At 39.4% G+C, this 20622-nt stretch overlaps 3 protein-coding genes across 3 annotated transcripts; 1 reads left to right on the forward strand and 2 right to left on the reverse strand.

Annotated features, from left to right (window-relative positions):
• The first annotated feature begins 995 nt into the window (after nt 1-995).
• On the forward strand, nt 996-4906 carry LOC115735821 (mitotic checkpoint protein BUB3.2). The gene is made up of 9 exons (XM_030667242.2): nt 996-1258; nt 1360-1490; nt 1692-1774; nt 2313-2579; nt 2813-2888; nt 3327-3407; nt 3952-4030; nt 4165-4265; nt 4460-4906. The coding sequence occupies exons 1-9, from the start codon at nt 1139-1141 to the stop codon at nt 4545-4547; spliced, it is 1026 nt and encodes a 341-aa protein (XP_030523102.1). The 5' UTR covers nt 996-1138; the 3' UTR covers nt 4548-4906.
• A 391-nt stretch (nt 4907-5297) lies between these two features.
• Nucleotides 5298-8666, reverse strand: LOC115735820 (ATP-dependent Clp protease proteolytic subunit-related protein 1, chloroplastic). Its single transcript, XM_030667241.2, has 9 exons — nt 8395-8666; nt 7776-7891; nt 7385-7588; nt 7148-7252; nt 6950-7012; nt 6623-6734; nt 6028-6089; nt 5786-5968; nt 5298-5698 (listed from the first exon to the last, which is right to left on the reverse strand). The coding sequence occupies exons 1-9, from the start codon at nt 8621-8623 to the stop codon at nt 5612-5614; spliced, it is 1161 nt and encodes a 386-aa protein (XP_030523101.1). The 5' UTR covers nt 8624-8666; the 3' UTR covers nt 5298-5611.
• Nucleotides 8667-9734: 1068 nt separating this feature from the next.
• Nucleotides 9735-11966, reverse strand: LOC115735895 (probable N-acetyltransferase HLS1). The gene is made up of 3 exons (XM_030667330.2): nt 11651-11966; nt 11297-11499; nt 9735-10819 (listed from the first exon to the last, which is right to left on the reverse strand). Exons 1-3 carry the CDS (start codon nt 11843-11845, stop codon nt 9970-9972), a joined length of 1248 nt encoding a protein of 415 aa, XP_030523190.1. The 5' UTR covers nt 11846-11966; the 3' UTR covers nt 9735-9969.
• Between the last annotated feature and the right edge of the window lie 8656 nt (nt 11967-20622).

Genomic DNA, 20622 nt, shown 5'->3' on the forward strand with positions numbered 1-20622 from the left:
TGGTTTTATTCAAAAGATAATCACCCCAAGAATTTGAAAAATATAATCGTAATATTTCATTTAAAAAAATTTAATTCCTCATAAACTCCTATTAGTTCAAACGTTCCTTCTCATATTTTGACCCGATCATGAAACACGGACTTTTGTTTGAATGAAAGAATTTTTCGCGAATTAATTTTATGGACTTTCAAACGTTTGGTTTGCTAATCATCAGTCAACGAAGGATCATTTACGATCCAAAAAATATATATATAAATACATACTTAAAGTTGGAAAAATGAATTTCTTAACTTGAAAAGGAGTAAAATAGTTTTTCATACATGATTTCTCGAAAATTATTTTTCTTTTATCATGAAATAACAAGTCAACTAGAATGGCAACGAAGCAAAATAGGCAATTCTCCCATAAAATAAATTTTTGAAAAGTATTTTCTTTTTAAGCAAGATAAGACACAACTGCGTTACCACCATCATCTCATGGTCAAGGGTAAGAATAAAATGTAATTTCTCCGTCTTGCTAAATATTTTGAACTCTATCTAAATAAATTCTCAATCATCGAAATCTAGAGTGAGGTCATTATGGAAAATTTGTGATTTGCTATGGGGAGACACCGAGCAACAGTACAAAGCAAAGGATGATTTGAAAAGTAAATTCGAAACATCGTTATTCAATAGTATCTAGCTGAACTTTGGGCATCCGATTTAACATCCAACCTCACATAATCGTGACATATTAGCATGGCATCATTTCCGCCCTAAAATTAATCAATTTCGGCTCTTTAATGTATTTAACATTCAGTGTTTTTCTTGTCACAAAATTTAAATTTAGAGTTTTTTTTTTTGGTCACCTAAAATTTGGAGTATAGGCTTCGGCTTCGGCTTCGGCTTCCTTCAAAATTCGTACGTTATTTCACTCGCCAGCGTTCTATTCGCAACGGAAAGAGAGGAAAGCGGAACGGGCCCTTTTATGTTTCAAATTCAAAACTGGATTCGATTCAAATCAACTTCCTAGCCACCGGCCCCCTCGTTTTCAAATATCTCTTCCCTGTTCCCTCTCTTCGTTTTCCCGATCTCCAAAACCCTAAAATCTCTCTCTCTCTCTCTCTCTCTCACTGTCCTCACCAGCCTGTGGCCGGGAAATGACGTCCGCCGTGCCTCCGGCACCGGGACGCGAGCTCTCGAGCCCGCCGTCCGACGGGATCTCCAACCTCAGGTTCTCCAACCACAGCGATCACCTGCTCGTCTCCTCTTGGGACAAGGTAACGCGCCCCCACTGATATGAAAGTTCTTCGATTCGTCTTGATTGCGCCGACACTCGAGCTCGGGAGCTGACTATTCCTTCGTTTCCGCGGATGCTCAGACCGTGCGGTTGTACGACGCCAGCGCCAACGTCCTCAGAGGGGAGTTCTTGCACGGCGGCGCCGTGCTCGACTGCTGTTTCCACGACGATTCCTCTGGATTCAGTGCTAGCACCGATAATTCTGTTCGCCGGTTCGTCACTGTTGGCATTTCTGCTTAAATCTTCCGCTTGAATGGTTAGATTGGTTTGTGTATCTCAGAGCATAGCTTTTAGGAGTTCTTTTTTTTAAGTTGTGCATTATCGCAAGTGTACCACGCTTTGGTCGAGGTCCATTCCACATGTCCTGCTATTTCTCTATGATTGGAGCTACATTTGGGTTTTTCGTGCTTCAGGCTTGTTTTTAACGCTGGGAAGGAGGATATTTTGGGGAAACATGATGCCCCTGTACGCTGTGTTGAGTACTCTTATGCTGCAGGTTTGTCATAGCGTTGATTTAAGTCACAAAACTTCTTTTTGTGACTCCTCTCTTAACATGATTCACAGCTTTAAATTAGATGATAACTCTTATGCCTGTTGCCTCTTCACCCAGTCTCCCTAGTCTATTAACATACCCTTTCTGGCATTTTAAATTCGAATTTCCATAAATGCTAGAACCAATTGACCTCTTTCTTGACTGAATATTGCCTGCTATCATCAACACTTATTCGCAGAATGTGTTATACTCTATTGATCAGTTTCTTGTCATGACTAGCTCAACCAATTAATGGCACAGTTGACAATATAATTAGGCGTGGTAATTTTCACTAGTTCCTGAATGGGATGCAAATGCAACAAATAGGCCCAACAACTACTAACAACAAGTTACATAGAAGATGCTTGTGATTGGCATAGTGACCCTTGAATAGAATCCACCACATAAGACACATTTGTTGTTAGCTGCATTCTCTTCTTTTTATTTGATTAATTTGGTGTGGGCTACTTGTTCAAAATCCTGGGCATATCATCACTATCAGGGCAAGTCATCACTGGTAGCTGGGACAAAACATTGAAATGTTGGGATCCTCGAGGTGCAAGTGGGCAGGACCGCACTCTTGTTGGAACATATCCACAGCCTGAACGTGTCTACTCTCTCTCACTTGTTGGTAATCGACTTGTGGTAGCAACAGCTGGAAGACATGTGAACATATATGATTTGCGGAACATGTCTCAACCTGAGCAGCGTAGGGAGTCTTCTCTGAAATATCAAACCAGATGTGTGCGATGCTATCCAAATGGAACAGGTATGTTTCTCGCGTCGTCCTGTGGGTTTTTTAAACCTTTTTCACAATATTGCACTTAGTACAATCACCTTGTGCCGCTATTGGAGTCGATTAGTGAAGTTACATACAAGACACTACTTAAACCGGCAGACGTTGTTGTCAGAGGCTTGATATGTCTTTCTGAGCTTATCCATATTTTCACCATATATGTAAATTCTAGTGTTGTTTTTCTTACCTCCCTCTTTTTTATGCAGGATATGCTCTTAGTTCTGTGGAGGGAAGAGTTGCCATGGAATTTTTTGATCTTTCTGAAGCAAGTCAGGCTAAAAAGTAAGAGTTTGACCCATACTGCTGTTGAAGAGCATTTTCTGTCATTTTCAAATTTCCATGATGCAATGACATTATTGATAATTAGATTTTCTGGTGGTTTGGGGCCTTTTTGGATTAACTAATATCAAAAAAGTTTCCCAACAGAATTTAAATCATTATTCAAATTTGAAAAATTATGAAAAAAGTATTTGGGAACTTACATGTCAACATTTGCAATATGTGAACGTTTCAAGTCTTTCAGGTCAAATTGCATGAGTGGCAAGATTTTGATTGAGCAAAAAGTACGAAGTAAAAGTCAATCTAGACAGACCCTTAGTGTTTGATGTAGTTGCCATGCCTCTAATTCTCATAAGATACGATGCAAGGTTTTACGATTTTGCATATGGCATTTTCATGACCTTTCTTTCGCTTATTGTCAATTTTGTAATCTTGCTGCAGATATGCGTTTAAGTGTCACAGAAAATCAGAGGCGGGAAGGGACATTGTCTACCCAGTTAATGCAATTGCATTCCACCCAATGTGAGTATTTGACCAATCAAGTGATGTATGCGGCACATTGGTTTCAGATGGTTTGCTGAGAAGTAGATTTTGAACAAAGAGGCTTGCCCCTGTTACAATTATGTTGGCATATTTGTTGCACTTGCATTACTTGCAAAATAACTGATTTTTCTACTCCAGTCAGGAAAAGTGATGACTGACTTGTGTAGAAACAGTGCATATAATCTCTTGTTCAGTCACTGGCCTATTAAAGGGTGGTTTTGAAAGTAATCTTCCCTGGAACTTAATTGCAAAACCTAACCGACTTTCTTCCTGGGGATGAACATTGACACCTGATTTGTGGTTCCGACTAAGAAATTGCACAGAAATGAACATTCTTTGGCTGTTGGTTTGATTTTTCCGGTGAAATGCCCTGGAAATTGTTAGTTCGCTGGTCATATCTTTTATCCTGATTCTGGCTCTGGCACATTGGTAGCTTGTAATGGCGATGTTTTCTTTAATACATAATAATGGTGTATTCTGGTTTTGGTTGTTGTTCTCTAATACTCGAACTGTTATCTTGCAGCTATGGTACATTTGCAACTGGAGGTTGTGATGGTTTTGTCAATGTTTGGGATGGGAACAACAAGAAAAGGCTATATCAAGTAAGTTTATTTCCTTCAAAACAATCGATCTAACCTTTATTATGTTTCCAGTACCCATTATTATGTTTCCAGTACCCATTGCTAGTCACTCGTTAAGGGTTCTCTGATTTTCAGACCTTCGTCTCTTTTTTCAGTACTCAAAATATCCGACAAGCATTGCAGCACTCTCGTTTAGCAGAGATGGCCGTCTTTTGGCAGTGGCGTCAAGCTACACATTTGAAGAGGGAGATAAGCCGTATGTGTCTCTCTCTCTCTCTCTCTCTCTCTCTCTCTCTCTCTCTCTCTGTGCGCGTGCGGGCAGGGGGGCGTGTAGATATATGTTGTGTGCAAATGACTCTGCATCCACATGGGTGCACTTGTGTGTTTCTGACCTTACTAGTACGCTACCTTTCCAATATCTGTTAGTAATTTTGCTTGTTCTTATTGCAGTCATGAACCTGATGCCATCTTTGTGCGTAGTGTAAACGAGATAGAGGTCAAGCCAAAACCAAAAGTGTACCCTAATCCTCCTGCATAAAGTGCAGTTTGGTATACTAGCTCTCCTTACTAGTGTTGTGAATTGACATGTTATCTTTGATGTGCCCTGAGAAGCTTCATCCTTCCCGTATGAGCTAGAGCTGTTCTTTGCTCTCCTCCGCCCCTCTAGTCTGCTTACTGATCCATCGCTCCTGATGAGCTGGAGAAAAAGTTTGCACATGGAAATCCCACGATCTATAACTGTTCATCAACGAGGAGCAAGGATGGTTGCAGAACTTGTCGACCATGAGATGCTAGAAGAGTTTCATCTCGATCCTCATTTGGGATGCTCTGTGATGTCTTGTAATTCGAATTTCAGATTCTCGTGAAAATCTGCCAATCGTTGTTTCTTCTGTGTTCCATCTCTTGTATACATCTGAAGTTGGATTCAAGAAATTGCAAATGATTAAAGGCCCCAGGGCCTCACGAGCTACATATCTACAGGACCCAACATCAATCTCATCTGAGGAATCAGGTTTAAGTAGAATGAATGTTCATCAATGAGTCACAGCTTTCCAACCTCAAAACTCTATATACAAATCCGATGGCAAGTGAGGAACCTATTGAAGAGTGCTGTAAAAGCAACATTATACCTTAACATTTTATCCGGAGAATATGAGAGAAGAAGTTGGGACGTCTCGCTCTCCTTTAATTGGCACTTACATTGTACGAGTTGAGAATGAAACAAAGCATGAGCAGCATATACGAGCCTGAAGGAAACAATGAAGGATTGGGTACGCTCGGAGTTTCAAATCTCTTCGAGTTACATAACATGACATCATTATACATGAGTGAGTACATCTGATAGAGCTAGGCTAAGGTATGCTATATACGACAAAAGCCAGACTATTTAATACGAACATTCAGAAGCAAAATATCAGGTTTCGAACTTGCAATTCAAAAAGCGATAACCATTCCACTCGAAGAGCTCAGACCAACCATTGGCCGCCTTCTGTCAGAGCAATGCGTTACTAGCACCTTAAAGACCAGTCTATGTAGATCAAGCGCAAAGTAGCTTTCAAAGTTCTAGCTTTGTACATATGAGGGGAGTACACTGCTCAATGATCACCTAAATCCAGAGGGAGCAGCTTGTGGACCAACGCCAGCTCCTCTTCTCATAGCTTTCGACTGAGCAAGCATTTCATCATAATTCTGGTTGCAATGGAAATGAATATTAGAAATTTAAACTTTGCATGAAAATAGAAGCAAGGAAGGCAAAATTAAGTGATGCAATTTTACCCTCTTCTCAAAGGCGGCGTCCCTCGAGTCAATGATCTTGTCACCGATTCCATACTCTATGGCTTCTTGTGCTCGGAAATATTTAGGTCGCTGGATATCCTTTTCAATTTCTTCCTTGGGTTTACCTATCCCTTTTGCTAGTAGCTCAATATAGTACTCAGTGTTTGCATCGAGTTCTTTAGCCTGAGAAACACTCACTACTGAGAGAGAGAGAGAGAGAGAGAGAGGGGGGGGTGTTTTACCTTAATCCACATATCTATGACAGCTCCGCTGGATCTATTCACTTTTGGCAAATATAGTTTTGCTGTATTTTAAAGTAAAAGAGTGCAAATCAGACAAAAATGACCGTCAAATACTCCAAAGAAAGTTAAACGAGAATTTCAGGAAGTGATAGACATGAGTTCTTCATTTGAACAGCATATAAAATAGTCTGATGACAAGAAGAGGCACAAACTGTTATCATCATTTATTGCTTAACAGAAGAAATGCCATTGAAAATAGAAGCTAGATTCTTCTTCGTATAAAGGTCTTGGAGATGCTTAGAAACATTTGCATGAAGAACAACAACAAATAAGCATGTATCAGATGTTTGAAGCTCTACTCCGGCAACTATGAATGCATTCATAATGTGAAAACAACTTTTAAATTGGTCATGGCTGAACATCATGCCACACATCACCAGAAAATATACATGACAAAGTAGCTGTTAACATGTATATGGCAAGACGAGGGAAAAGGCAAGCATGTTCAGTCCCTAGAAGTTCCAGTTGATGCACAAGACATATGAACAAGCGATTAACTACAGTCCTCTAAACTTTAAGGGGAGAAGGACTATACTCGAGGAATTTGGCTGGAGAGCACGATAACCCTTGGTTCCAAGTGATAACAACATTGCCGCTTGACCATAAGCCATTCCACAGTTCACTGTATAAACATCTGATTTGCAGTACTTGAAATGACGAGAAACAGCAAATCAGATTGAAAAGAATCGTAGAAATAAAATCAAAAGACAGGAAACAATAATGAAGGCTCATATATATATATATATATATATATATATATATATATATATATATATATATATATATAAAAACCATGTTATAAAGAAAGAATTGATCTAATTATAACTTATTGAGTGACAATAAGGTTAAACATGATACTCACAGCCATCGTGTCAGCTATAGCATATGCTTCGGTTTCGGATCCAACAGTCTCCATCTTCTCATTCTGAATCAGAAAAGCCAACATAAGATACAATGGCACTAAAATATAAAATGGCATATCATTAATTTCATGGAGTCTGAGAAAATTCCTTTCATGACATAACCAAAGCCAGAGTGAGGCACGGCCCATTTCACTTACCTGTGTGCCTGGTGAATTAATGTATAGGTATATAGGCTTCGAAGGATTATCATAATCCAGCCACATAAACTGAGCAACTAAGAGCTCGGTCACGGCTGGGACAATCTGCAGCAGTCATTCACAGTCTATCAATAATATAGAAGCGTAATAGAGGAGAAAACACAGTAGCACTAAACACCATTTAGATGGTGTGCAAGGAAAAGAGAAGGTTCCAGTGAGATATAAAGAGGGGCTTACAGGCATTCCCAAGTAGCATATACGAGCATCTAAGAGCAATGATGGCAAATCAGGAGGAGCAGTTCTAGGTCTTCCGTATCCTCTTGCGCCTCCTCGGTACATGCTTACACTCATACTGTATTTAGAGGGACTCTTGTCATGAGCTCCGGAGAGGCTCCACATGCCTCCATTATCCAAATAATTTCTTGCTGAAGAGATACTTTCCTGTTAGGTGGGACCCGGAAGGAAAAAGCAATTAGTTGCCTGAGGAGTGCAGACCTTCGCGCCACACATAGCCAATCAACTCCATGGAGAAATGCTTAGGAGCAGTCTGAAGTAGCTCGAATGATTATAGCTTATCATCTCATTCTCAAGCGTCTAGATCTAAATAATTGCTAAGTAAATTAATAACCTCTGTAACTTTCTCTGACTGTCGACGAGCAGGATTATCTTCCGTCATGAACATATCCATCTGGGATGGCGTGAGGCCATAAAGATACTGGGGCACATTCTTGAAATTTTCAGCCACTGCAAAAGAGGATAACGATGCCAAAATTACTCAAACATAATTGTGACTCCTTTCATTCAAAACCTGAATGTAAACGGCCAAGTAGATTCATAACATGATCAAAAGGGCCAGATTTATCCAAGTATCCTTATAGAACTATTTAGCTGGAAAACTAAAATATTTACTTCCAGAGGATTTAAACTCGCCTCCAATCTCCAACCTCATTCTCTCATAGACGAATGCAGAAAAATTCTAAAGCGGATTAATTTAAGTCAGTTTGGACCTAATATCAAGCTCCAGCAATCGCACTTAACAGTAGAAAAATCCACAAAATATCTCCAATTCAGCGCCACAAGCAGTTTCAATCGCCTAAGAAACCATATCCGCAAGCAACAATCACACGAAAGAACAAGTCGTCACACAATCAACAGAGCAATCTAATATTCTCATCCACTTCCTCATCGACTATACCGAACAACAATCGACAAAAATGAAAAATAAAATCTATCAGCGAGTCACTCACATCCTTCTTTCAAGTTCTCCTGTTTGAATTGCTTCGGAATATGGTCGAGCGAAGCCTTGACGCAGCACTTCCCGCTTCCTCTCCTGCTTTTCAGCTGAGAGAGCGATGGAGGAGTCACGACAAGCTTGGCCCCGTGTAAAAAAGGCGACTTTGGGAGGTTCAGCTCTCGATTCAGAGGCGAAGAAGCAGAAGCAGCCGAAGCTATGGATGAGAGTGCGGTTGTCGCCATTGAAGAAGAAGAAAAGAAGAAGAAAGAAGAAGAATTTCCTCTCCTCCCTACCCAACAAGAGCTGAGTACGAGAAGCGAAGAGGAACGAACCAAGTAGAAGAAAGTGGAAGGGAAGGTTGTTGCGAGGCCACGATTTGGGCCTGGGCCTGGGCCTCGGACCATCTCGGACACGTTCAAGGCCCGCGGGCTTGATGGATTTGGGCGGGGCCGGGTATGACAACGGTAGATTTGTCAAACCCGTTTCGGTTCTTCCGCATGACAATAACAAAAAACAAATTTTGGCCATTTTCCTTTCCATTCAAACGATTTTCGATTTTACAATTTTTTCTGAAACCATTCACTTGACGTTGTGCCATTCGAGTAGACTAATTAGATATAAAAGACACAAATCGAACGATCATTAAAGATGGCTCGACAAAAAGAAGGTTTTAGATTTGAACCGAAAAGGAAATTAATTTTCAGCATCGATCCCCGTCATATTTATTGAAAATTGATTATGTAGCGATTTTTAGGTGACTATATGACTAACGATCTGTCTTGGAGCACAAACAATAGTAATTAGTTAAAAATTATTCGGGTGTCCAATCTTTTAAGAATTTGCGGCTCACATCCGTTATTCATACAATCACTCAAAGACTATTATGCTAGCAAAGCCAATATTTATTTGGGTTTTCTCAGCATAACGAATTTTAGGCATCTATGAGAATAACGGCATGCTCCGAGGCACAAATTCTTGAAAAGGTGGACCTCACGATAATTTCTAATTTTTTTGTTGTTTATTTTTTCTCGGCCTATAACGGGTAGTTAATCTCACAATGGATTAAGGACAGTCACATAATCATTTTTCTATTTAATATTATATCGTCAGAGTTCATATGTATCCATCGAAACCCGACATGGAAAATTTAACGCACGTTGTGCCGCATTTATCCGACATGATAAGACGATCTCATGATCTTATGATTTTGCTCTGATAACAAGGTCTAGGCATGCTTATAATGGTGATCAACTGGCCAAGCAGACTACAGACAAAGAAGCAAAGGAGTTTTTGGCAGTGATCTAAGTACAAACTATAAGCATAAAGGTTAGATTCCACGTCACATTAGAAAACATTATAGCAACAGCCAAGATTTAAAAACATGCATTAACAAACAATAGCAATGTAACCAGAAGCAAATCAAATTCCAATTTTGCAGGTCAAGCTTCTCGAGACCATACAAAACCTGTTCAATGTCCAAGATTAAACCCCAACCCTTAATTATCTAGCTAATACTTTTAACTTCTCTTTCCAAATCATGAGCTACCAAAGCAAGGAAAGCTGCAATGAGTATGATCAATAAGCTTAATTACACTTCTCTAGGGTCCACAAATATAGAGAAGCCAGGTTGGCTATAAGTCCAATCCCCGACCGGACCATCGCTGTAACCCTCCACCAGCCTCTTCATGCACCACACGTCCTCTTCGCAAGACAACCTCTTCCAATGCTGGATCGCCGGCCTCAGCGGGTCGCGGCTCGCCACCTCGGTCGCCACCACCGCACAGCCCATTTCCTTGGCCAGGTTGTGCGCGTGCGCGCAGAGCGCCTCCATCATCCTGCCTGCTCGTGGGCCTTCCCCTCCAAGGCCATACAAGAAGTGGAACCCGAACGGCTTGAACAGCTGAGGCACAGACGGTATGCCCAGAAAGGGCAGCAACCGGTCTGCCGCTCGCGTCGCCTTGGCGATCCACTGGAGGGCACGCGGCGCTCCTTTTACTTCCAACGTGAACGTCTCCTTGCAATTCCATATGCTGACGACCGCCCACGACTCAGGTGGGTCGGCCAGGAGCCGCCCGGAACCAGGCCATGACCCAGTTGGCATGGCAACGAATGTGCCAAGGTTGAGCTTGTTATTGAGGATGCAATCGATGTCACGAGGGAAGAACTCGGTGGCGGAGAACCGGGCCCGATAAAGCGACTCGGCCTCCAGGTGGTCGAGTTCGAATATAGAGACTCGATTTGGGATTTTGACCCGGTGAGCGTAAACTGGCCGGACCAACATGGAAGGGGTTCGGAATTTGGAGTAGCTGCATTTCAACAAGAAGAGATTGAGCGAGGCTTGGTTGTCTTTTTCCGTGGTTATGTAAGAGTACTCAGCACCATTGTGGATGAACCATGCCTCCATCTTCTTCACCAGAGCCAAACCAATGCCAATTCTTCTGCACATGCAAAACCCAAGATTTGTTAACGGTTTATGACATATTATTTCTAATCAGAAGTTAATTACACCACACGCAAATGAAGGGGCGCGGACGTCGTATCCTAGATTGTTATCGAGAAACCCTAGGAAGGACAAATGCGATCTTTTATCTTTTTATGGTTGATGCGTTTCAAAATTTCTTCTCACTGGCATACGCGTTGCCTAATGTCAATTAACAAATGAAGAAACTTCCAAGTATTTGTAGTCTTTTATTGAACCCTAGGGTTTTGTCCCAGGAAGAGAAAGTCATTGAATCTGTGGAAATCTGCATGCAGCAATATTTTCTCAAGGCTTATTTTCAAAGGGACGGTTTACCTAACTTTTAATTTGCTTTAAATTCGTACGTACAGACTTTGAAATCTGAACTCTCTGTGGATTCCTTATCCAATATGAGTTCTGGAAAATTAAAGGATGTGATGAAAACAAAATAAAGTACCGGTGAGATGGACAGACTCTTAGGCCAAGAATGGAGGCGACTTTGGCGTAGATAGGACTGATGATCTTAGTAGGATCATTCTCGCCATCGCCGTTCGAGCTTCCGTTTCTGAAGAGCTTTCTTCCACCGCAACTGACAGTTTTGATGCAACCCCTGACCATGCCCACGATCTTCCTCTCTCCCTCCTGTTCCATCTCAGCCACCTGTTGTTTGATCAATTCCATAAGCATACTAATTAAACTTCATCTTCCCAGATTTCGCGTGAGCCCAAAACCAAGAATTCGATCGTCAAGACCGGACCTTTATCAAGAACCCTGCTGGAAGAGAAATGCTAATGTTTACAGATGCGCATACCAGCATGAGATAAGGAGGCGAATGGCGGATTCGGCAAATAGGGTCGCCCAAAAGATTGGTGAAGAGGGACATCTTGCTGGCATGGCCGACCTCGCACCTTCTCTCTACTTCTTCGACCTCCTTCCAGTCCTTGTTCGGATCGAATTCTCGCACCATGAATGCCGTCATCCCCATCGTCGATCTCTTTTCCCCCATCCACAAAAGTGAGTCTGCGTGATGACCCGACTTATGATTCTTTCTTTTGGCTCAGTTTGTTTTGGTTCAACAGAAGCTTCCTTGCAAGTGTTACTGCTAAGAGATTATGCGCAGGGAACAATGAAAATTTCAGAATCGAAGCAAATAGAGAGAGCTCTTACTTAAAAGTGGAAGCAATCCGATACCATTGCAGTATATTATATATATGAGAGAGAGAGAGAGAGAGAAAGAGAGGGACCATTAAGCTGCTAGAGAGATGATCGGTCTTACTTTTTTTTTTTTACTTTAGACGATTACTCTTACTTAAAGAGTGAAAAGTGGACGCAATCCGACCCCATAGCAATATATTAAATATTTTAAATAAGACAAAGTCACATAGTGAGAGAGAGAGAGAGAGAGAGAGAGAGAGAGAGAGAGAGAGCGAGAGAGAGCTTTAAGAATGCTAGAGACATGATCACTCTTCCAAAGTTTTTACTTGTTGCAAGAAAATAGTTACTATGAGGAGGAAATTTTCTAAAATGTTCTGAAGTTATTGTCCGTTTAGCGCCAAAAAAAAAAAAAACTAGAGCGAACAAGAACCACACGAACCAGCCGTAACCCAATTTCTAAAAATTGAAGCTGATGAATATCGGTCCGATTCCCGATTCCAAGTATACATATATAATTCTTATTATTACAAAACTAAAAACCCTGTTACTAATTACATGCAGTTCACTCCCACTGAAAAGTGAAAATTTTAATCGTCCGTTTCTTCACTCACGCCTCTCTCTCTCTCTCTGTCTCTCTCTCTCAACACTCACCAGTTCACTCCCATTGAAAAGTGAAAATTCTAATCGTCCATTTCTTTACTCATGCCTCTCTCTCTCTCTCTCTCTGTGTCTTTCTCTCAACACTCACCAGTTCACTCCCACCGAAAAGTGAAAATTCTAATCGTCCGTTTCTTCACTCACGCCTCTCTCTCTCTCTCTCTCTCTCTCTCAACACTCACTCTCAAAGTCTCAGTCACGCCTCTCGCAACCTCATTCGGGGCACTCGTCTCTCACTTTCACTCACGCTCATTCTCAGACTCTCTTTCACCAAAACATTTGAAGGAAAGTGACGAATTTTCAGATACCATTTCGTTTCTCGCTCCTTAAAGTTTCGGCCTTCCTGAATTTTGTTTTCTGCTACGTGTATCTAAGTTTTCTTTTTTCGTTCTCCACTTTGGTTGGTTGCATCGAGCTCATTGGATCCTCGCTGTGGATTACGTTTCGGTTTTCTTTTTTTCTTTGGGTACTTTGTTGTAACTTGTTGGAGTTTCAGGTTTGCGACTGTTTTTGGTTGAATGTTTTGAACTTTTTTAGGGCTCGGAAACCTTAGTCTCTAATGAATAGTTGACATTATGAATGCTCGTTTGAATTAATGCTTCTTTGTATAACTTCTTTGGGTTTGTTTCTTTACCGTCTATTATTCACAGCTGGTTTTTGAACCTGTTGGGTCCTCGGGTGGATCCAACACTAGGCGGGCCAAATCCATAAACTAGGAACTGGCTCGTCCTAGAATATACCATCCCTATGTAAGGCGGCCAAATTAGTACTAAACTTTTTAATTGTGCCAAGTTTGTCCTAAATCTTTTGATTTTTTTGTCAACTTAGTCTTTTTGGCTAATTTTGCCCAAATATGTTTACGTGAATGCCTAGTCAATGTCGATAATCCTATATGCCGAATCGATGCTGACGTGGATGTTAGAAAACAATACGACTATGTTTTCGTTTCAATTACAAAAAGCCCCTAAGCCTTCAAAATGGTGTCACTTTCAAGCTCACTTTTGATTTTCTTGCCCCAAATCCATCGATCTCTCACTACGTGAAGGCCAAATCGATTTGATCTCAACTCAAATTGATCCCTACAGTTGCCCGACGCTCAACCGGCGCCTTTTCCTAGATTCGCTCGAAGCTCGCCCAACGTTCTGAGGTAAGTTCGTAGGATATTTGTCTCTTTAATAGTATCTAATTCTTCATCTTTTCTTGAATTCTACTGGCCATCTTATGTTGATAATCAGCCTGTGATGTCATGCAATGAATTTTTGGGTTTTTTTATTTGTGTTCTCTTAGTAATTTGATGAAGCTCATTCTTCGTTCTCTTAGGATTACTAATTTCTCCTGTACTGCGAGGTGCGTGCTGTGCTTTGCGTTAATTGAATTTCTGCTCGGAATCTCTGCTTCCACCGCTGTTAATCTGCTGATTTGACGTGGATTCATTGAAGCTTGAGTTCAAGTTTTGTCCAAATTGGTTGTTTTAGAACGTGTAGTATTCTGGATCATCTTCTACGATGTTCCTTCAGGATCATCTTCTATGACAGCGTTTCCAACACGAGAGAAAGTATTAAATCTTACAAAGCAAGTGACAACGATGATTTTCGTGATCAATATTTTCGTGACCAAAGTGAAGTCGCAGTTGCTTGCTCTTGGTACGTTTGTCGAATCCGTACTCCGGCTCACCACTCTCTTCCCAAGTCTCTCTCTCTCTCTCTCTGGGTTTCTCTGTTTGGGTGAGCTTTTGCGCCTAAGCCCGTGAATTTTGGAGGAGGATGTCAATTTCATGCGTCCGTGCTCGTGCCTGTGCTCGTAGCGTTGGTGTTTCTTCTAAACACCTCGAACATGCATTGCAAGAACATCCAGGTGATCCAAATTAAAGAGCAAAAGGATACCTCAAATATTAATATTTATGTACTGCGTTCACTTTGGTGTAATATTTTTTTTTCTGGATTACTTAAGTGTCCTTTTTTTTAAAAACGATTATTTAAGCACCAAATCTAATGAGGTCGTCGGAATTTCTTGCTGTTGTCGCTAAAATAATCAATTTTCTCATATTTGGCACTAAAATGTTCATTTTTTTTTATCACTTAAGCGCCTAATTTTTTGAAAATCGATTATTTAAATGTCAACTCTTGTAAGGTCACCAAAATTTCTCGCCATTGGCACTAAAATGATTATTATTTGTTTTCGATTTGGCACTTAAGTGATCCAAAAAAAAAATATTTGCACCAAAGTGAGGGTCATACACAAATATTAACATTTGAGGTGTCTTTTTGCCCAAATTAAAGATATAATGTGATGCAATCCGAATTTAGAGCAATATATTCTCATATTCGACGAAAGAGCAATTTGGCTTGAGCAAAATCGTTAAGATTTGAGTTGAGATTAAATTGTACCGGTGAGATCACAGTTAGGGTTCTTCGTGTTGTAAGAGCTCGATGGATTTTGGGGCAAGAGAATCAAAATAGAAGGTGAGCTTGAAAGTGACTCCGTTTTGAGGTTCAGGGGCTTCTTTTTTAATTGACACTAAAACTGCTTTTGCGGCATCCATATCAGCGCCAATCTAGTCATATAGAATGGCCAGCCCTGATTGGGTATCCACATTTTTCAAGTTAAATTAGTCGGAAGGACTAAATTGACAAAATATAAAAAAATTTAGGATAAAATTAGTGCAATCAAAAAATTTATGACTGAATTGATCGCCGTATAATAAATTTACGACTTTTTTGACATATTTTTATTAAATGCTTGAATCTGGAGGGCTATTAAATGCTTTCACCCTAGGGTTAAAGCCTTTATGCGCCTTCCCGAACACTGCAAAAGGATACAAGCCCTTTTATTTTCTTTATTCTGGAAATGCTTGAAAGGAAAATGTTCAAATTTTTGGGAATGTGGTCTTGCATAGCAACACAGACCCCATGAACAGAACTTGCGGACCAAATTACCAACAACAATTGCATAGGTTTAACAGAGACAAATAACCATGTTATGCTTATGGATATCACATACTGGTCTCGATTTTCCGAAATCGTGCTGTACATTTGTGTATGTACGTACGAGATTGCAGGAGTTGAGAACTCATCGAGGCGACGCTTTTCCCTTAACACACATGACACGTGTCCGCTTGATGAAATCCATGCAACAAAAGATAAACAAAGATCATCTCAAGGGAGGAAAAATTGTCCAAAAAGTCCTAAATTTATTGTATTTTTACCAATTCAGTTCTAAGCATCTTCATGTTTTACTAATTGAGTCTATCCGGCCAATTGTGGCCGAAAATCGCTCAGGTTGACTCCAGCTTTTTGCCGACTACGGGCGAGTATCTAGCGACCCTCGCCTAGTGGTAAGCGAGGGCTCGATGACTCTTGGCAGCCACAACAAAGAGAAAGGGAAGAAATAAAGAAATAATAAATAATAAAATTTAAATAAATAAAATATTATTAAAAAAATGTCCAAGTTAGCGCCGGCAACTAGGGGTCCATGTCAGTAATTTCCCTCCAAAAATTGATTAAATGGACTCAATTGAAAAAATATGAAAAGGTTTAGAACTCAATTAACAAAATTAAAAGATTTAAAATTGAATTGATAAAAATATAATAAATCTAGGACTTTTCTTCTCGAAGGGATGTTGATGCAAAACTCAAAACAGTGATGTCTTATGTGCTGGAGAATATTTTTCAACCTGGAAATTAATTTGTAGTTAGTTCCCCTTGGGGGAAACTAAACTCTTTCTATCTAAACATTAAACTTGCGGAAACATGCCCAATCCATCATTTGTATCACCGATCGAAATAAGTATATCACGAGGACATACCGTAATTGCCATAGACTAGATGCCTCTTTTTGATCCCGAGAGTTCCTTTGCGATTCGATGATCGTCCGAGTGAGATAGCGTCGTTTGCTGTTTTCGTTGTTGAGACAACTAACTGAATAGGGAGAGAAGAGGAGCATTTTTTTTTACGTCATTTTAAGATACGTGACTTTTCATGTTTGAAAAAACTAACAGGCGGCAGTTATCTCATGTGGGCTAGTGTGATTGCCCACATGGGCGCATACCATAAGTCCCATATGTTCCAACACCCCTATTCACAAGGGTTTGCAAGGAAGTACTGCATTACAAGCATGTTTAAGATGAGAGGGCAGAATAGATTGGACAACGACATGTCAGGCGACTATGCTCTTGCATAAGGAAGAGTTAAATAGACAGTTGCAACTTCGAGATGATGAACGTATGCAAAAATATGATCAACGCGGCAGAAAGTATTAAAAAAATTGTAAGCCTGTTCTAATTGTGAATTCAGTTCTCAAGTATTATTAACAATGTCCACGTCAGCGTCGGCCGCAATACATAGGACGGATGGCGTCCACTTCAGCAATTCCAATCAAAATATGCCGGACTGACTCAATCGACAAATTGCTAAAAGGTTTAGGACTCTTATCGACACCTAATTTTGACCCTCGGAAAAAGCAAGTCGCGATATTTCCATTGGTGTAATTGAAAAGTTTAAGATCAAGTATAACAAGTTTAAGACTTTTTTTTCTTTTTGTACTTTTTTGGATAAATACGTGACCCAATTATTCGATTAATGGAATAAAATGAGATATTGAGAAAGAATAGTTGAAGAAAGAAAAGAGAATGACTTTGAACCCCACCCATCATATTATCAACTTACATTTAACAAAGGGGGAGAGAGAATAAGTGGAAATGGCTGCGCCAAATAATTTTTTGCCATTTCCTAATAGTTGCTGGAGAAAGAGGGACAGCAATCATGGGAATTGCCATTAAAGTTTAGCAGTAATCCAAAAAAAAAAAAAAAGAAGATAGAAATTACAGCACCAGAGTTATAATATAGAAAAAGCTTCTAATGCTTCCCCCAAATTGTTTTCCCTTTATTATGATTTATTCGCGGAGTTATCGTACCGTCCACCGATAGTTGGTTAAGTCGCCGACATTGATTATGATTGATGTTCAAATATGTATTTGATATTTTTGTTAAAATATAACGACTTTGACAAGACGCCTTTTTCATTTATCACAATTAAAATCACGGGTTTCTTAGTATTTTTATGAGGAGCGTGTTTAAAGAAGAATCTCTATCAATATATTACCAAAAGGTGCAATTTACAAGTTGCTTTGGAAAAGAATCGAGTGCTATTTCTATGCTTGTCTTAATATACATTTTCTGTCAACAGAGGATTTATGTGGAATGGTACTTTTTCTGGCCCACCATTATTACTTAGGTAAACAATCATAAGGTCCTTGCACATTCTTTAGAGAAGAATTTCTATGTCGAGTATATAGGTTTATGTGTACAATTACAAGATTTGTGAACATTTTTTTTTATCCAACTCTATATTGCAAATTACAGATTTTTTCAGTCTGAGAGAACCCTAGTTGGACGATCATTCCAATCTTTATTAGTTATAATGCTTTTCGATTCATTCATTTTCATCAATTTTTTATTCTTAATGCAACTTGTAATAAATTCGATATCTTATATTTGTTTGGGCAAGCTTAGGATGGTCCTAGTACTTAAACTCAATTATTTGTCCACGAATAAAAAAAAAGTTAGGTAAAAGTAATCAACTTCATGTAAAGAAACAGGAAACTGTTTATTGTGGAAGTAAAGACAAAGAGGAAAAAGAGAAAAATAAATGTTGTTTCCTCTGAGAAAAAAGAAAGATTTTTGCATCACCTGAACTTTCTTCTGTTGGCTCTTAAGAGCTAGCTAAAGAAATGAGCAGATAAAGTATGGAAGCACATGATAAAGAAGAAGAGTGAACACCCTTTCATTTGTTTCTATTTTTTTTCTCTTCCATCACATTTTCCTTCTGGGATACCTGAAAGATGCCTTCTGCCCCTCCAAATCATGACATTCAGTTCTTGCTTTAATGCCATCATGTGTATAAGATTAAAACAGCAGATGACCATTATTACGGGTACAGAAGCTTTATAATAATAACAATTGTAGGATGTTTGGTTCAAAGCTGACGTTCCTCAGTGTGAGGTACCATGTTTTGATTCATTAAGTTATCAGGTGCAGGACCATTGTTCCTTAATGATGAACACAAGTATCATTATCACAGCATTGTATTTGTAATACCCATGTGGCCAAAGTGTACCTTTTTTTGCCATTGTAAAGTTATTACATTAAGATTAGCAAATGGCTCCTTATGCAAATTTTTTGAAAGTACCCTTTCGTATGTACTCGAATCCTTCACTATTCTAAGGGGAGAGGGCCGAGAGGCCATATAATTGCATGCTCATGGGGAAGCAAGATGCCCTAAAACCCGACAGATCCTATCATGAAGTACGACAATTTCCCAAAAGCATACTGTATGGAGAATTATGGGTGTGATCAGAATTTACATATAGAAGCCATTAAAGCTGCAGTTGTCATTTGATTCTGAACTTAAAAGTCTTATGTAACCCCACTTTATCATACATCCTATGTCGGAATCTTAATCATTGGAGACAGGTTCCAGTAATCATAACTAGCTAGAAATCAAACTTTGTTTAAACAATGTTTTAAGACTTCATTCATGGCAACTAATGTGTATGGAGAATGAAGTTTGCATTCTCTGTACGATGACTGCTTTGCTATTTGTTTGGATTCGATAGTTGCGAGTAAAGAGGACGTTTCTTCGATCCGTGCATTTGCTGCGGGCAATGCATCGCACGAATCACGCATGAACCGTGAGGTCCAGATTTTCTTGCTGCAACAAATGTACGCAGAACTAGCAATCTTCCATTCAGATCACGACCCCAAATGAAGAACAGCAATACCGTATACACAATCGACGAGTGCGTGCTTTGCCTATTTATTCACGGGATTGATTCTCGGGCGTAACCGAGCTTATCCAACTCTGTCTTTCCGAAGGAGAACAAGCAGTACTCGAGTTCCAAAAAATGGTGGCATCAATAGGATCCGGTTCATTTGAAGGAGCTGCATCAGAAGTTCGCTTATATAATGAGCCTAACAATTGTCGTTGAGCGTCGTCGCATTTTCTCGAATGAGCGAAATTTAACAATAGATCAGCTACACCTTACCAAAAAAAACAATAGATCAGCCACATATGCAGCTATCCTCTTCCTTGTGGCTTTTGTTATCGAACTGTCTGTTAATCATCTCGACTTGCCTTTTCCAACTGAGGTCATCCTGCTTTGGACCTTGTAAGGTTACATTTGTTATTCATTGAGGGAAGATATCTCATGCTTTCGAGTCATTAATCTTATCAGTAATCTTTCAGTTTCTTCAGGAAAGAAATATTAACATGGTTTTTCACAGTTGTCTTTTTCATTTGGAAACAACCCTTGAGTTTTTTTTTTTTCTTTTTTTTTTGAGTTTGTCTGCATAAGACATACTCCATCGATTAAACAATCTAAGCAAGAATGAATCTTTGGCTGCTTAAAACCAACCAAATTATCATGCACTGACGTGATATTTGATGGAAAATATGATCGAATGGGATGAGCAACAGAATCAAAGCGAGGCGTGATAATACTCTCTTTAAGAATTTTTTTTCCCTATAACATTGCTAATAGTTTTCGGCAAATATCCTCCGAGACTCTCAATGAAGAAGATGGCTATGTTTCTTTGAGAAAAACGAAATTGAAAGTTCTAAAAAATCCAAGTTCTAAAATGAACAGAATTGTTCGATATATAATAAACGAAGGAAGACGACTTTTCGTGTCTCAAAACTGTAATTCATATCCAATTATTCGTTTTCGAAGAACATTTAATTTGAACGAACCTCTTAGTGACGCACCTCTTCGTGTTCGAAAAACATTTAATTCGGACACACCTCTTTGTGATCCAAAAGAACCGTTATGTTTGAAAAGTCGCAACCATTAGATATAATTAACTAATTAAATTGGAAAATAAATTACATAAACAGTCACACTGTTTCGTTACAAATCAACAATTTATTTTTATTGTAATTTCAAAAAATAAAAAATAAACAATAAATATTTATTAC

This window comes from Rhodamnia argentea, chromosome 11 (assembly GCF_020921035.1).
Source record: "Rhodamnia argentea isolate NSW1041297 chromosome 11, ASM2092103v1, whole genome shotgun sequence".
Taxonomy (NCBI): domain Eukaryota; kingdom Viridiplantae; phylum Streptophyta; class Magnoliopsida; order Myrtales; family Myrtaceae; genus Rhodamnia; species Rhodamnia argentea.

Excerpts from the sequence above, each read along its gene's own strand:
- LOC115735895 (XM_030667330.2), bottom strand. The coding sequence starts at position 11,845 with ATGGGGGAAAAGAGATCGACGATGGGGATGACGGCATTCATGGTGCGA. Across the intron at positions 11,500-11,650 it reads CGCCTCCTTATCTCATGCTG|GTGGCTGAGATGGAACAGGA; the intron begins GTATGCGCATCT and ends ATCAAACAACAG. Across the intron at positions 10,820-11,296 it reads AGAGTCTGTCCATCTCACCG|AAGAATTGGCATTGGTTTGG; the intron begins GTACTTTATTTT and ends TTGCATGTGCAG.
- LOC115735821 (XM_030667242.2), top strand. The coding sequence starts at position 1,139 with ATGACGTCCGCCGTGCCTCCGGCACCGGGACGCGAGCTCTCGAGCCCG. Across the intron at positions 1,259-1,359 it reads TCGTCTCCTCTTGGGACAAG|ACCGTGCGGTTGTACGACGC; the intron begins GTAACGCGCCCC and ends GCGGATGCTCAG. Across the intron at positions 1,491-1,691 it reads ACCGATAATTCTGTTCGCCG|GCTTGTTTTTAACGCTGGGA; the intron begins GTTCGTCACTGT and ends TTCGTGCTTCAG.
- LOC115735820 (XM_030667241.2), bottom strand. The coding sequence starts at position 8,623 with ATGGCGACAACCGCACTCTCATCCATAGCTTCGGCTGCTTCTGCTTCT. Across the intron at positions 6,735-6,949 it reads CTATAGCTGACACGATGGCT|TACTGCAAATCAGATGTTTA; the intron begins GTGAGTATCATG and ends CGTCATTTCAAG. Across the intron at positions 5,699-5,785 it reads ACGCCGCCTTTGAGAAGAGG|AATTATGATGAAATGCTTGC; the intron begins GTAAAATTGCAT and ends CATTGCAACCAG.